The 16,452-nt window shown below is 36.8% G+C and overlaps 1 protein-coding gene across 1 annotated transcript in view; it reads right to left on the reverse strand.

The window, feature by feature from the left end:
- Positions 1-432: 432 nt before the first annotated feature.
- The window catches only part of LOC126812157 (uncharacterized), a 45,413-nt gene continuing 29,393 nt past the window's right edge, over positions 433-16,452 (reverse strand). Inside the window, exons 4-7 of the mRNA XM_056099140.1 lie at positions 14,641-14,773; positions 12,280-12,419; positions 10,597-10,727; positions 433-2,026 (exon numbers count right to left, since the gene is read on the reverse strand). Of these exons, the coding sequence (XP_055955115.1) occupies positions 10,598-10,727; positions 12,280-12,419; positions 14,641-14,773 (403 nt within the window). The 3' untranslated portion in view covers positions 433-2,026; position 10,597. The remainder of the gene's footprint in view (positions 2,027-10,596; positions 10,728-12,279; positions 12,420-14,640; positions 14,774-16,452) is intronic.

The raw sequence follows: 16,452 nt of genomic DNA on the forward strand, positions 1-16,452 counted from the left end.
ACCCCACAATGCTTCTAAAACATAATCAATCTAATTAAAATACAGATCTATATCTTGTTTCGTTTTTTTTATACTTTCGATGGCCTACACCTTGTACTATAAGGTCATGTCAAGGGTCGTACGAGAGGCTTTTGACCCTATGACGTCAGACACTGATTAATCAATCAACGTTGGCGTTTCTAGTGGTTTACCCACAGTTCCGTGCATGACACGCCCAGAAGTCGCCGTAACAGACTGTTTCTTTGGCTTATCCCTCACTTCAACCAAAACGCCAATAATATAACAACTCTTTCCACATCCTAGTGTAGTAAAGACAAGTAAAACGAAATTTTGAACTATAAAAAACGAAACGAAATAGTATCTGTGTTTTAATCAGATTGTTGAAAAATTAAATGACACTGGAAGTAAAAACAATCAAATATTTATTTACTCTCTAAAACACAAGCCATCACTTTTACATTATACAAGCTTTCTAAATATTCAAAAAAAATATATCAAAACTTTGTTTACAATAATTATATACAGTTTAAATATTATACAAAAATACACAAAATATAATATTGGAAAAGCTCGGTTTATAATAAGATGAATTATGATTTTAAGCATTGTAATTATAATTAAAATTAAAAAAAATAGCAACCCGAAAACGCAATTTATATGGAAAACAATCGGCGGTATGTGGTCAATTTGATTAAAATATCAATATTTCATTTCGTTTTCTTTTTATACTTTCGATGGCCTAGTAAAGACAAGTATAACGAAATTTTGAACTATAAAAAACGAAACGAAATAGGGTCTGTTTTTTTTTAAAATCAGATTGGTAAGTGCTTGAAAACGACAAGAGAACACATGTCGAAACGTCGTGCTATATGTGTATAAACCTGTGATTGTTTTCCATAATTGGGTTTTTATTGAGTTCAACCGCTTATGGCACCCAGGGATTATAAATAAAATATATATCGTCAACCTAAAGCACAAAAATGTCACATTTTAAAAAGGACATAAACATTGTGTAATGAAATTTTATTTGAAGCCCTAATTGCATTTTTTCTCTGGTAAAATGAACGAATTAGGACGTCTTCTTGTTATATTTCACTTAAAATATAACTAACTCGTCCTCTGAAATTTGTCTACCGGATTTATTTTTAAAACTGACGTAGACAGTTCTTGTTGCTTTAGCTTGACGATAACCCAAATAAAAACGAAATCAATCTACAATATTATTGGGGCATTGGGTTGCCCGGGTACTAAATTCATGTAGGACCAACTGGACCACAAGTCGTATGATGGGGGAACAGGAGCGAACCAGGTACATATAATACACCACTTAAACAACGAGTACCCCGCACCCCCCCCCCCCCTACGTTTTACCGAGAAACATACCTAAGATGCAAAAAAAATGTAGAACCAGTTACATGCATCACGCGAACTTGAGATCATAAAACTCTCTCGTTTGTAAATTGTAGCCAGACTCTTGACTTGTGACTGCAAAGTGCTTCATAATTTATAACGTTTATCAAACTTTGACTATATATTACAATACAGTATACTAACATCTATTATATAATTAAATGCACCGACGCCCAGTACTTATAAACTGGGGCCTGTTTCACGAAATTTTAACTAAGATAAAATTCAAATTTTTGTAAATTGATTTTAGTGCTTAGCCAATCACAATTGAAGTATGTACTAAAATTTGGATTTTATCTTTAGTTAAGATTTCGAGAAACAGGGCCCAACTGACCACTACATATATTGGTTAGATGTGTTTAATTACAGAGTTTCTTCCAACCTATTCACATTTCATGGTTGTAATAAAGTTCAGATCATTTATTATGCTGACGTTCACTTATCTGTAGTGTTACAGTTATCAGTAATGGTGCTCGTGAACCAGGAATAATACATGGAAAAGAAGTCCTATGTAGCAGAAGGAAGATATTGTTGAAGCCAGAATTCTCCAGTTAAACCACCTGATTGACGTTGGAAAGGTACGTTAGCTTTTGTCTTTGTTACTTATCGATCATGGCTGAAAATCATGAAATTACAACTTTATTTCAGAATTTAACTGAGTAATTAATTGCAAATGGACTGTCTACAACTTTATTTCAGAATTTAACACAGGAATTAAGTGGGCTGTTTACTGGGCTGTCTATAACTTTATTTCAGAATTTAACAGAGGAATTAAATGGGCTGTCTACAACTTTAAAACATCATGGTATTTCAAATTCAGTTGATGCTTGTTCCGGGGAACCTACAAATTTCGAACCTTGGATAAAGAGTATTGGGAAATAACCATTTTTCTTTTTTTACTGACACTGATACAGATACGGTCAAAAATGTGGCTTATCAATCCAGTAAAGTTACCGTGGGTGACTTTTTGAATTGTTGACTAACAGAAAATCAAATCGTACATGTACTTGGGAAGCGGTAAAAAAGGAATTGGAAACGAGATATGATACTATTGCTGACCCACAGCATGCTTTAGTTATATTACAGCAAGCTAAAACATTTTGTTTTTCTGAAAAAGTTCAGGTATTTTTGGCTAAAAATGCATATAAGTCTGCTGAAATTGTTTTAGAACCCGTTCAGTGACAATCAGTAGGATATTTTATTACGGGATTGTAAGATGATCGTTTAAAAATGAAATTAATTCCAGACAATCCAAAAACTTTACAAGAAGCGACAGTTTCGGCTTTGTCAGAACAAAATTTGCAAGCCAGATTTGTGTTGAGATTAAATCAAAATCCAATCTCAAGTTTTACACATAATCATGAGCCACTGGAAGTTGACCATCTAAGGCCAATAAAAAAATAGACTGGACAACCTGCTCTAAATGACGTAAGGCTGGTTCTACGTCACTGCGCTATTCTGACTTCAATATGCAAGTCAGAAAAGGAGTGACGTAGGAGCGAGTCTGACGTATTAGAGCAGGTTATCCAGTCTAATGACAAAACTGATAGTGTTACAATATCTGTTACGGTACCATCGCCCAACAAGACCATTGGGTGTGTTCCCGTGATAATGAAGAAAATGGCATGTGGCTGTCAAAAGACACACGGTGAATTGGTGCCCCCCCCCCCCCAACAAAATGCAGAACTAAGACGTTTATCCGTGAAACCGTGGGTGGCAGGCGAGGTTTCCATAAGAATGACAAACAGAAAATGGATATTCTAGATAGTTTTTTTACGTGTTTTGTTGGATTTGTTTTTTATATCATTGATTGAACTTTGACCACAGGAAAAGAGTGACGGTTTTCAAATTATAATGTGTGTGACAAAGTAATCTATACATGAAGATGACGTTTAAACTCTCTCTAAACTTCTGTTTAAGACACGATCTTATTAAACATCTAATTTATTCAATATGTTCTTTACAAGCTACACGTGATCCATGTATAATTCGACAGAGAATGTATTAGTGGTCAGTGCATCATACCTTGAACTGACAATGACTTCCAAAGAAATATGCAGTGTTATAAATTAAGGGTAATGTAATTGTAATTGGTCTAATTGAGCAAGTACACTGGTCATTTATGGGATTTATTGTACCATATCTTAACGCACAGCAACGCCGAACCAGACAGGGGAATTCCAGTATGTAAAAAGATGTGGCTCTGAAGCGAAGTTTGCAGAAGTGTTTACGATCACCAAATTAGCCGTGCAAGAAACAGAACTATGAATAGAACATATATTTATGTAGTATTATTGACATTAAAACAGTGTTTGTTTTTTTTTAATGTGTTGTAACGTATAACCGAGTATACATATTGACAATGTCTCAGTGACCTTATATAAAACTGTAGCATGTATATCAGTGTAATGCTATTTTAGAATTAGGACTTGAAATTGTAATCGACATATTTAGAGCTTTAAAGTATTGATATTGTATTGTATTTAATGCATGTTAGATAACAACGTTAATTAAGGAGATGGTGTCGGCTGAGACCGAGGACGAAAATACGCTCCATGGAACAGATGATTCCACACCAGCACTAAGAAATAACCAAGTGACATTAACTTTGTCATGAGTTAGTCCAGAAGAATGCCATAATTTAATGGTATAACGAGAAGTGTAGACCGCATAAATGGTATCGTCCTACAAAAAGTCTAGGACTAATGTTGTTCCTGTAGTATAGTATAAATATATGATCGCGTGTGTTTTCATTATATCATGAGTACTCTTATTATATCGTGTGCACTGTTTTATTTCGTGTGTGATATACATTTATTAATGTGACATCAAGTACATGTAATACAGATGAAGCCAGTGTCCCACCTGTGGGAATTGTGTTCGTTATTTATTTTTAATAAATAACCTGTGAGTGGGAAACGAATGTGACAAAGTGATCTATACCTGAAGATGACGTTTAAACTCTCTATAACTTTTGTTAAGGCACGATTTTATTAAACATCTAATTTATTCAATATGTTCTTTACAAGCTACACGTGATCCGCGTATAACACTAGACAGAACTTAGTGGTCAGTGCATCATACCTTGACCTGACAATGACTTCCAAAGAAATATGCAGTGTAATTATAGACACCATAATTTGATAATAAACAATACCATATATGATTATCACTCCTGTCCATCTCCCCTAATTGTTAGACGCTATATAAGCAGGCGTTTACTGACAGCAAGTCAGACTTGGAATAGAGCCCCCCCCCCCACCGGTTTATGTCTATTTCATGTTCTCAATAAATGTTTTATACATTATGCTGATCTTCTGTTATCTGTAAGATAGTGTTACATCCTCTATGGAACCAAAAGCCTACACCACAGCTCCGACTGATGTCACTTCCATGCCATTTGATACACCGGCGACTATAGACAAAATGTGCCCTGTATTGGCAATGGAAGATCTGCAGAAAGTTTTTCCCGCACCGAATCCGTCCAAACGTGGCCGATGACTGGAACTTAATTAGGGTAATTGGTGTACAAACTGAGAAAACATATATGTGATTGATAAACTCAGTGAAAATGAAACATTGCGTGTGATAGGAACCTATTGTGTGCGGTTTTCTCCTTGTAAATAACGATAAACAATTGCTCTCAAGAACTATAACCATCGATATATATATATATATATCGCATATATATGTGTGTACTTACAGTGTATTGTGCTATAGCTATAAATATCCATGTTGTAATCCCCTATAGTATAACCATATTATATGCTATATCAATGTCTGCATTATATCCTATACAAATATCCCTGGCTATTTGGAATTAACATTGTACCCATCCCGGTGAAAACAGTTCGACTCTCATGACTGACGCGATATAAATATAGCATCTGGCCGGCTATGTTAAGGCCTACCCAAATACGTTTGTGTTGAACTCACAAAAGAAAATTAATGGGGGGGCGAATTGTGACACTACGCAAACTACGCTTGCAGGATTCCTTCACCTTTCTTAGACTGAATCACGGTTACTGCAACCAGTTATGTCTGAAAGAGGGCTACTGTTGTGTCATGGTTCGTTAAAACTGATATCCCATTACGTTAACGATCAGGCATCAGGTCAGTCTGAGGTCTCCGCACCTTTGGTACGGTACAAATTACCCCAATTTCATAAAATTAGGTTGACGTAACGGCGTGCTCTAATACAGCTTTTGCCCAAACATGGTCAAGGATCCACCCTCATAGTTGATGCCCCTAACCATTTTTATATACATTAGACTAGCGCGTTTTTCCTGGGAGACGGTTGGGCGAAATAGCCAGGGTAGACTTTATAGGTTTTAATCGTGGTTAACGTTTAAATACCTAAAGAACAATAGCTGTGTCGATGTTGTAGAATATATCATTGTAACCTATAAAGATATCTCCAGAGTACAGAAAAGAGTTTGAAGTCTTATTTATCACAACGTCAAGTCCTACTTAGACACACGACAGTGTGACGCAGAAGATTTGGCCGTCCGGACAGAGAGTACATGCCCCCAGAGTGTCACACCCCGCCTTAATATTTGACACATCTATAATTTCTATAAAAGAAAGAGGAAGGTTGAATTTTCCTTCAGACATCATTTGAAGATCCTAGGAGAGACATCGCTCGGGGTTCTTAGGGGGGAAATCATCCCACGGCATCATGTAGACTTAGAAAGAAGGGCGTAATGCCGCAAAACCCAAGCTAGGGGATAGAGAACTTCTATTTAGCTAATAGCTGTTTGTGCAGTTTCCTGTTTATAACCATTGTATACTGAGTCAATTGATTCTTAAAGTTTTTTTACACAACGTAAAGTCAAAGTTAGTTCCTAATTGACTGGTGCCGTTGACGTAAGGATGTCGACCCTGAAGGAATTCCTTGGAAGAAAAAGTTTTTAGGTGCAACTGGAAGCAGATGGAGTTTCCAGGTGGATGGATTACCCTTGGAAATGGAAGATCGCCATGTATACCTAGAAATAAGAGCGTAACGCCGCAAAATCCAAGCTAGGGGAAAGAGAACTTATATTTAGCTTATATTTAATGTCATATAAAACACAGTTAAACCAACAGTGTCTCAGAGTTAATTGATCCTTGACGTTTTTTACACAACCTGAAATCAAAGTTAGTTCCTAATTCACTGTAGTCTCACAGTCTCCTCGTTTTGGTGCCGTTGGCGTTAGGATGTCGACCCCGAAGGAATTCCTTGGAAGAAGAAGTTTCCAGATGCTAATGGAAACAGATTCCGGGTGGATAGATTACCCTTGGAAATGGGAGATCATCATATAGACTACGAAAGAAGAGCGCAACGCCGCAAATCCCAAGCTAGGGATAGAGAACTTAAATTTAGCTTATATTTAATGTCATAGCTTGGTGTGTAGTTTCCGGTATATAACCATTGTATTATGGATGTTATAAAGATATAAAAATATAGTTAAACGAACAAAGTGTTCCAGAGTCAATTGATCCTTGAAGTTTTTTTTACACAACGTGAAGTCAAAAGTCAGTTCCTAATTGACTGTAGTGTCACAGTTTTCTCTTTTTGGTGCCGTTGACAAAAATATGTCGACCTTCAAGGAATGACTTGGAAGAAGAAGAAGTTTCCAGATGCAAATGGAAGCAGACGAAGTTTCCAGGTGGATGGATTACCCTTGTAAATGGTCGTTTTTAGTTAGGTATCAATTTCCTAGTAAACTGACCATGGAAAGCCAAACAGACCAAGTAATAGATTTAATGAAATTGTAAATGTTAGAGATTTGCTAAATATAAAGTTTAAACAGGATGTTAAACTTGTAAAATTACCAAGCGAAGAAAATAGTGAAAACAAGTAAGGTTTAAGTTTAAACATAAACGTATTTGTCTGTATTAACTCAAACATTCACAAAGTATTCACGGGTGTATCTCTTAGTTTTTTTGTGCGTGTGTTTTGTATATACCTTGATTTTTTTTAAAGTTTTGCCTCGTACATTCGAGAGATCTGTATTCCTATTAGGAGGAATCGGTTATGTACCCTCAAGGAAAAGGGGTCGCGCTTAAATTAGAGGCGAAAAGAAATGCAGGACAGAAAAAATGCAGGGCTAAAAAGCTTATCTTCGAAACCGTGGGTGACAGGCGCGGTTTCCATAGAAAATAAGTACCAACAGAATCAGTTATGGATGCCGTGACTTTGAAACTGGAAATCTATCGTCAGCACAGCGTGAAGTCTCTAAAGATGACCACTGTCCAATGATCGGAAATGAATCATGCACAGTTCGATGATATGGAAATCCATAATTCAAGGATGGAAAAGGAGTAAATCACTAACAACTTCAAAAGACTTACGCACCGATGGCGGCGGAAGAGGTGGGAACAGAAATTTTGTTTTATTGTTGTTTTAAAGGTCATTTTGTTTTTAAAAGAATATAAATTATAATTGTTTGTTTTTGAACACATAGTTTGGCTTTGAAAATGATTAGTAACAAAGTACTCAAAGTAAAATATTTTGTGATTGTTTGGCTGGAATTGAGTTAAGATTCTCCTAATTTGGAAATTGTTGAATAGACGATTGAATAGATTTTTTTTATCGCCCACCGTTGTGTTCGCGGTAAATATATTAACTCATAAACATTCACAAAGTTTTCATGGTTTTATCTCCTATGTTTTTTTTTATTGTGTTTTGTATATACCTCGATGTGTAATACTATAGGGTTTATTTTAGTTATAAGAAAGGTGTTCTGTTTAATATAGAAATTCGTTACCTACATGATGTGTGACGAAAACTAGGGTAATGAAGTATCTTGCATTATTCTACTACTATCTTAGACTAACTCGCCGACAGTTATGTCAGTATCCATTGCTGGAAGTAGGGTACTATAATACAATTAACTAGAATAGTCTTGACGTAAAACGGTGCCTATACGAAACACTTACCCAAAAATGGTAATTGTCCCGCCCTAATAGATGACGCATTATACTATTCTATATAGGTAAGAGCGGGTTTGATTTACGCTCAGATATCATGATGAGAGCGTAGTGAAGACCATTATTCAGAGCTCAGGGGAACATACCCATAACCTCCTCGGCTTAGAGGCCATGGTGAACACATCATCCTAGCGCGAACCTTATGTAGAACTAGCAAGAAGTATGTGGCTCTTGCCACGTTTAGGCCGTTAGGTCTGAGTTAAAAAGGATATTAAACTCAGACCGTGGTTAATTTAATAATTCGAAAAGTACTATCATAACTTTGTTGTTTGCTGTATTTGTTTAATTATATAAACTTATATATAGTATCAACATAAACGTTGTTCCAAAGTCAGTTAATTGATGATTGAAATAATTTATCCCACAACGTGAAGTCGAAGAAGGTCCTAGACGAACGTGTCACACATCTACCCCGTAGTGTCACAGATGTAACTGAAAAGTTTTAAAAGAGGTTTGCCTCGTAAATTCGACAGCTTTGTATTCGTATTAAGAGGAATCGGTTTATACTCTCAAGGTGTGTGAGTTAGTTGTATTTTGCGCCCGCTTCCACCGAGGTGATATCGCAGACAAGGAAGAAGGGTCGCGCTTAAATGAGAAGCGAATGTTATGTTTGGTTTTGTGTCTTGTTCCCAACTTAGAGAGATAAACCGTTGTTAAATTTGATAAGTTTTTTTTATCTCAAGTAAAAAAACAATATGACAAAATCCTTAGAGAGATAAACCGTTGTTAAATTTGATAAGTTTTTTTTATCTCAAGTAAAAAAACAATATGACAAAATCCTATGTTAATTTATATTTATATATGTACGTTTTGTATTTTGTTTGCTATTTTTTCTTAAAATTATACTTTGATTGTGTGAATTTCCTTTTTGTGATGTTTAGAAATGACATTTTGTTTTTAAAAGAATGTAAATTATGATTGTTTGTTTTTGAATGGTTGAAATATAGTCATATACTATATTAATGTACCTTGTTGATGTTTAATTTATGTTCCTGTTTTATTTATGTAGCTGTTGTATATTTTGTTCCTGATGTAAAAAAATGATATATTTACTAAACTGATATCTGTTATCACTAAGATAATGTCACACTTGTCTGTGTAGACTCAGTTCCTTACAAGACATTCGTATCAACTTTCTATAGTGTTGAAAGGTATGTATAACCATAAGTTTGCTGACAGAGAGACGGGATATAACACTATCGTTCGGATTAGAGCACCCGGTTAAGTCGTAGGAGAGCCATATGATGTAAGGGGGTACATCAGTAAACTTGTCCTACGAAATGGTGGGGCAAAGAGAATAATGGTAATCGTAATCTAGTAAACACAAGCTGGGGAATGAGAACTTATATGTAGCTTATATTTAATGTCATAGATGTGTGTCTAGTTTCCTGTATTATGGATGTTGTCACAGGGAGAGGAGACGAGGGGAGCAGAAGGAGGGGGGGGGGCTGTTTCCGAACAACCCCCTGCATTAAAAGTTGTTGACGAAGTAACAGTTTACAAAATTATAAAGGAACTCAGACATGTTAAAGTTGTAGACAAGCCTTGGCCTCAACCAAATTCTGTAATAAGTGGTATTGGAATCATTTTGACGATAAGTGTCTTTACTTATGATCTGATTATGTACATTTTTCCCTAATGCTAGGTTCCCCACTGTCGTACGATGCGTTACGATAGGATTGTTCCTATTGAGTCCACGATCTGGTACGTGAAGATACGTTCGGGTACGTTTCGATACGATCAACACGATTGCCACGCCTGACCTCAATATATGACAAGACCTGATAGGATCACCACGATTAAAACCACGATTTCAATCGTAGCGCGAATCGTGATAGTGGGAACCTATTATAATATATACTTATTTAAAATAAATCATGATAGGCCTAATTGATATGATTTGAAAAACAACGTCTGGCGTGGTTCCCCCTTGTCAGTGATGCAGGGCGGAGGGCCTGTCTAGGACAGCTGTCTAGTCCTTCGGATGAGACGAAAAACCGAGGTCCCGTGTATACATTAGAATGCAGGTAAAAGATCCCTTGGCAGTTGGAATTCGATATAAGTGTAGGCGATAGTGCCGCTGCCCGGGCAAAATTTACCTCACAGCACACTGTATGGCGTATGCCCGTCTTCATTAGCCCAGCATAGGAACAGAACAGTAGGACGTTAAACCCAATTTCATTTCATTTCATTTGAAAAACCACGTGTTAATACCTTAAACAGAGACTATAAAGAACAGTGATATAAATAAAAGGCACCATGTTGGGGTCATCAGTGTCCCATGACTGTCATCATCTTTAATCTCGGCGAAATGAGGTACATATTCTTCACCACGTAGAATTGTTCTGAAAAAAAGAAGAGAAATATTGTGACCGAATCTTAGTAAATTTAGGGGGGTTGGATGGCGGAATGGTTAGCACGTGCGTGCTGTATCATAAAGCCTGTCATTGAGTCAACTGGCGTGGTTCCGAATCAACGGTTGTACGTGAAAAGGAGTAGGGTCGCCTGTCCAACCTCGTGAGTTTTCTCCGGGTCCTCCGGTTTCCTCCCACTGCTAAACACCCCTACGCGCAAGCGAATTGTTGAAATAAAATGGAACCATATGTTAATCCCAAAATGACCTAGTTTGTGTCGAGCGGACGTTAAACCCCATCTCTCTCTCTCTCTCTCTCTCTCTCTCTCTCTCTCTCTCTCTTTTAGTAAATTTGAATAAAATCTAGTGTGAGGACTAGGGCTTTGATGATCCAGTATCTAAACGACCTGATACAAATCCCTTCCTGTTAGATACAATCCGATTAAAACATAGCTGCAAATTTGAGCCGTGATAATTCTTATCTACGGCTGCACTATTCGAGGCTTGACCAAGTAAAATTAGATCCAATTGCAAAATTTTCAACACATAATCTTCACAGTTTGCATGGAAATAAGTAATTATGTTACAAATAGCGAAGAGTGGAACACTGAAATCATTATCTTATCTTACCGAACAGTTTTTCGAGTGCACATGACACCCCGTGATTCTGGTTCGGCAGCCATTTTAAACTGAACAGAAATTTCGCATAGCAATAGGAGTTAATCAAATCATGGTAAGGTTTCACCTTTATTTCAATGGGAATTGGTTTATTATATGTTAAGCTATGTATAGTACAGTTTGGGGTCTGTATTATTGGAAATTAATGGAGTTATAGGCCAGAATTTTTTTTTATTAATCAACTGACTACAAAACTTGCTCAAAGGAAGGCTTTAGGACGCGATCCACTACTTTGGCTGGAGCAAGACGGAAGACATCAGTAGTGGAACCATTTTTAATAAAAGCACAGATCCTATTTCGTTTCGTTTTTTATAGTTCAAAATCTCGATTTATTTATCTGTACTACACTAGAATCTGGAAGAGTTGTTATATAACCTACGTTCTGAATAGCGTGAGCGATTAGCCAATGAAACCATCTGGCGTGCGATTCACGGAACTGTAAGTAAACCATTAGAAACTTCAACACTGATTGATTAATCAATGTCTACGTTATAGGGTCAAAAGCCGCTCGTACGACCCCTGACGCGATCGCACAATACAAATGGTCAGATCTTCATTTAGTGTAAACCACCGAAAGTATCAAAAAACGACTGTGTTAGACAGTATTTAGTCTTATGAGTACCTTTCCAATAAATATGAAGTGAATTCGACTATTTTGTTCAGAAAAAAACCCAGTGGTTTTAAAAAAAAGACAATAGTTGCTACGGGGATTTAGTCTGGGGTGTGTGTAATATATATGTAATAAGCCTAATGACTTGACTAGAGAAGCCTAGTTGCAACCTCGCTCAGTAATAAGCAGTAATTGCATCCCATAGAATTGTGACCTGTCTATATCAATATTGCCCGATCAGATATTGTACACTTACTTGTATCCTAAAATAGTTTGTATAATTCCATCAGCTATTGTTGCATTCTTGTTAAAATAATGTCTAGTATTCATTGATACTTGTATAATAGCACTATCTCTTAACCTCAATCTCGCATGTTGTCTTGTTAAGGTATAAATCTACAAAAAAACAACATACAATTAACAGTGAAACTAGTTTTATAAACAAGTACCATCGTACTATGTTTGTATGGATGGAGGGTCTGACAAGGATAGCTGTCTAGTAGTTCGGATGGTACGAAAATGGTTAGCGCGTGCGCGCTGTATCATAATGGCTGTCATTCAGTTAATTGGCGTGGTTTCGATCACAAGCGAATTATTGAAATAAAATTGAACACTATGTTAGTCCCGAAATGACCTAGTTTGTGTCAAGTAGACGTTAAACCCCATTTCTCTCTCTCGTAGTTTGCAGTCATTTCCATTACTAACACTTACAGTTTAAGAAATTATAACTGCTCAAGAACCGCGAGTGTTTGAACGTGCATATGCCCAACATGACGCACAAGACCATTAAAGATACATTAAATCTGCCAATTGCAGGATTTTCTTTAGGCCTGAAATGTTATCTTAATTATTAATTAGACATTAATTAACTTATCCAGACCATAACCAACTCTCGATGTCATCGCTAGCCTGCGATATGTACTGGATTATGATCCCATTTGCTGCTCGACTTCCATTCATAATTTAATCATGAAATGGATGGTCGACACTATGTTTTTTTTATCGTACATACTTTAGTAATGATGATCGAAGCTAGGCCGAAATTTCAATCGCTTAAGTCTCAGTTCATAGTGGATCAATTTGAATTAAATTTTCAGCAAATTGCCTTTACATTATCTAGTTTTTAACTATTATAGTGAGAACTGCCAGCTCTTTATCTAATCTCCCATAATGTATCTTTAATAGCTCATTGCTCGTCGCTCGTTATCCATGCACCGATGTCACAATTACTCAACGCCTGAGACTTTTTTAAGAATATACTTCTACGTTTTTGTTTTTGTATAATTACAACCAAATGTGAGGCCTTACTCGTAACAATATTCTACGTGTTTGTTTTTGTATAATTACAACCAAACGTGAAGCCTTACTCGTGTTTTTTAAGTCTTGATATTTTCTGCTGATGTCATAATTACCCATCTGAAAACAGTTATTTCTGAGATTAGCTGAACAGACGCTAGTGTTTTTATCCCCTTTTTTATTTCAAGTGACTGATTGTTGATTGTATGTAACAGAAACCAGGTCAATATAAGTAATGATCTATTTTACTGTATGGAACACGTGCTACAATTCTTAGTTTTCAATATCTAATCTTGGGTTCAACTGAATGTAATGGATGCGTGATGTTATATACATTGTAGACTGGCATCCAGTCTGTGGAAATACTTGTTATCTCATGATACTGTACTGATTGCTAGCTAATATCACCTAATCTGGCCGCCAGTCTATGGAAAGCATACTATACACCGTCTAATACCACCTAGACTGGCCGCCACAATCTGTTTCACAGAGGATTACGAAAGTTTTATTGTAGAGGCCTAGTATTCACTGCTGATCAGTGTGTGGCCTCCAGTCTGTCAAAATGCTAGTTATCTTATTATATTGTATTGAATACTGTCTAATACCACCTAGTCTCGCTCCCAGTCTCTCGAAATACTAGTTATCTTATTATACTGTACTGAATACTATCTAATACAGGTTAGTCTGGCCCCCAGTCTCTCGAAATACTATATATAGTTATTTCATGACACTGTACCGAGTGCTGTTTATACCACCGAGACTGTCCGCCAGACTGTGGAAATACTAGTTATTTCATTATATTGTAGCCTACTGAATACTGTCTAATACCACCTAGCATGATCGCCGATATTTCGAGAGATTCTGTATTGTAATACTGTCTAATATCACCTAGCCTGGCCCCCAATCTGTCGAAATACTAGCTATCTTATTATACTGTACTGATTAGATTGGGTTTTGTCTTTTTTTCAGGGGCCGGACATTAAATTTTCGGTGAAATGTTCCACAATGTTTGACATCTCAAACTAGTCACTTATTGACGTAAAATATCGAATGAAGCTTGTGATAAGAGATAATTTAATATTGAGAAAGGGCGTACATGCTGGGCACCACGTGGATACAGTAAAATAATTATGCTGAATTATGCCATATAGGCCATCAAAACGCCAGTACTTGGCTGTTTTAAAATTGGTACTGTAATAACAATTCAAATGGACATATAACTAACGCAGTTTCCTGCGAGTCTTCTACCCAAGGAACCTAGTCAAACTTTAGGAGGTGGGATAGGGATGGATAAAGTTGATTCTACAAATTCTATACTTACTATATTATCATTTCTAGCATAAAGAATTAAAATAGTTTCATTACAGGTACCAACTAGATTCCATCTCTGTGATAATAGGTAGGCGAATAACTGGGCATCTTTTAATTTACCCTCTGGATTATTTCCAGTCATACTGAAATTAAACAAAATTGAATAATTAGGTTCTGGCTAACCGCCTAGTCGTTCGGATGGGACAAAAAACTAAGGTCCTGCTCACACGTTGGTGCACACGTAAAATAACCCCTGACAGTTGTAATTCGATATAAGAGTAGTATGGGCCGTTGCGCCGATGTTCGGAAAATATGTCCCTCATAGCACACAGTAGAAAAGTATGACGCTACACCCCACTTCATTTTAGATTCGGCTAATACGAGATTTTCTCTTCTTCGTTTTGCTTATATCCAGCGTGGTTTCCCCTCTTTTGTGGTGCAAAAGACGGACAGCGTCTTGGATATCGTCTTGCGCTTACCCATGGTCCATGGGTAAACCCCATTTCATTTCATTACATTTCTTCTTAACCCTGGCTAAATCTATTCGTTAAGGCCAGTTCAATTTTTGTCAAGGTCGCTGAGATGTAAATAAGATTATGGCACGTAATTGTTGGCGAGATTGTAGGTTAGGGTTAGGGTAAGCATTGGGGCTAGGTTCAGGGTTGGGATTAGCGCTAGCCCTGTTTACATTTCGTGACCTATGACGAAAAATTAAGCTGGCCTTATCATTTAGCACCAACCCTAAACCCTGCTAAAATTTGGAACCGACAGCTCTTGCGCGCAAGCCAGTTCATGATAATACTGGGAAAGGATAACAAATCGGTTTAACATAACAAAGTATTAACGGAACAGTCTATTTACAGGTTCATGTTACAAGAGAAATTAGCTGAAGCATCACTATTCTACTTACTGTAAGGAACGAGAGTAGAATATTGGGAAACTAAGCCACCTACAGTGTAGTTTGTTTTTATAGATAGACCTCTCTTAGCAGTATATACATCCTTCTTAAAGTGGCATTTAGTAACACACTAACACTACATGTATTTATGGAATAACAATTACTGGGCCCTGTTTCTCGAAATCTTAACTAAAGATAAAATCCATATTTTAGTAGAAACTTCAAGTTTGATTGGCTAAGCACTAAAATCAATCTAATATTATCCAATCAAAATACTAAAATTTGAATTTTATCTTAGTTAAAATTTCGTGAAACAGGCCCCTGGTTTATTAACCTGCAACGCTTCAACATGACACCCTCGTCTTGATCAAGCTTTGTAATTGTTATTTCATAAATAGTGTTAGTGTGCAGCATACACCTAATTAACTACATTGTATATAATAATGGTTCAAGGCGCCATAATAAGTACAATAATGGTTCAAGGCGGCGGCATGGCAAGATATTGTCATTAATTGTTTCTCCAGTTGAAGATAAGGGATCTACATTTTGACCTTAAATATTTCAAAACATTTTATAGTTACTGGTGCTTGTAAGTCCCTGCCACGAATTGCAGGTATTGACCACGGTTTACCCCGGATCGCTCCGGTTTGAGAACCGGAGAGATCCTGGGTAAAACGTGGTCTTCCCCCGGTTCTCAAACCGGGACGAACCGGGGACATTTTGGCGGCAAAGCCGTATAACATTTTACTATCAGAGTTACAACATTTTACTACATCAGGGGTAAACCCAGAACCATCATGGGGCGTCCAGTGACCCCAACCTGTTTAAAGGTCTTGTTATCGGTGAACATTAAAGGTGGGGCGAGTACCATTATAATTGTGGTAGAGAAAAATAATCTATCTAGGTTCCCACTGTCGTGCGATA

The sequence above is a fragment of the Patella vulgata genome, chromosome 2 (genome assembly GCF_932274485.2).
Source record: "Patella vulgata chromosome 2, xgPatVulg1.2, whole genome shotgun sequence".
Taxonomy (NCBI): Eukaryota; Metazoa; Mollusca; class Gastropoda; family Patellidae; genus Patella; species Patella vulgata.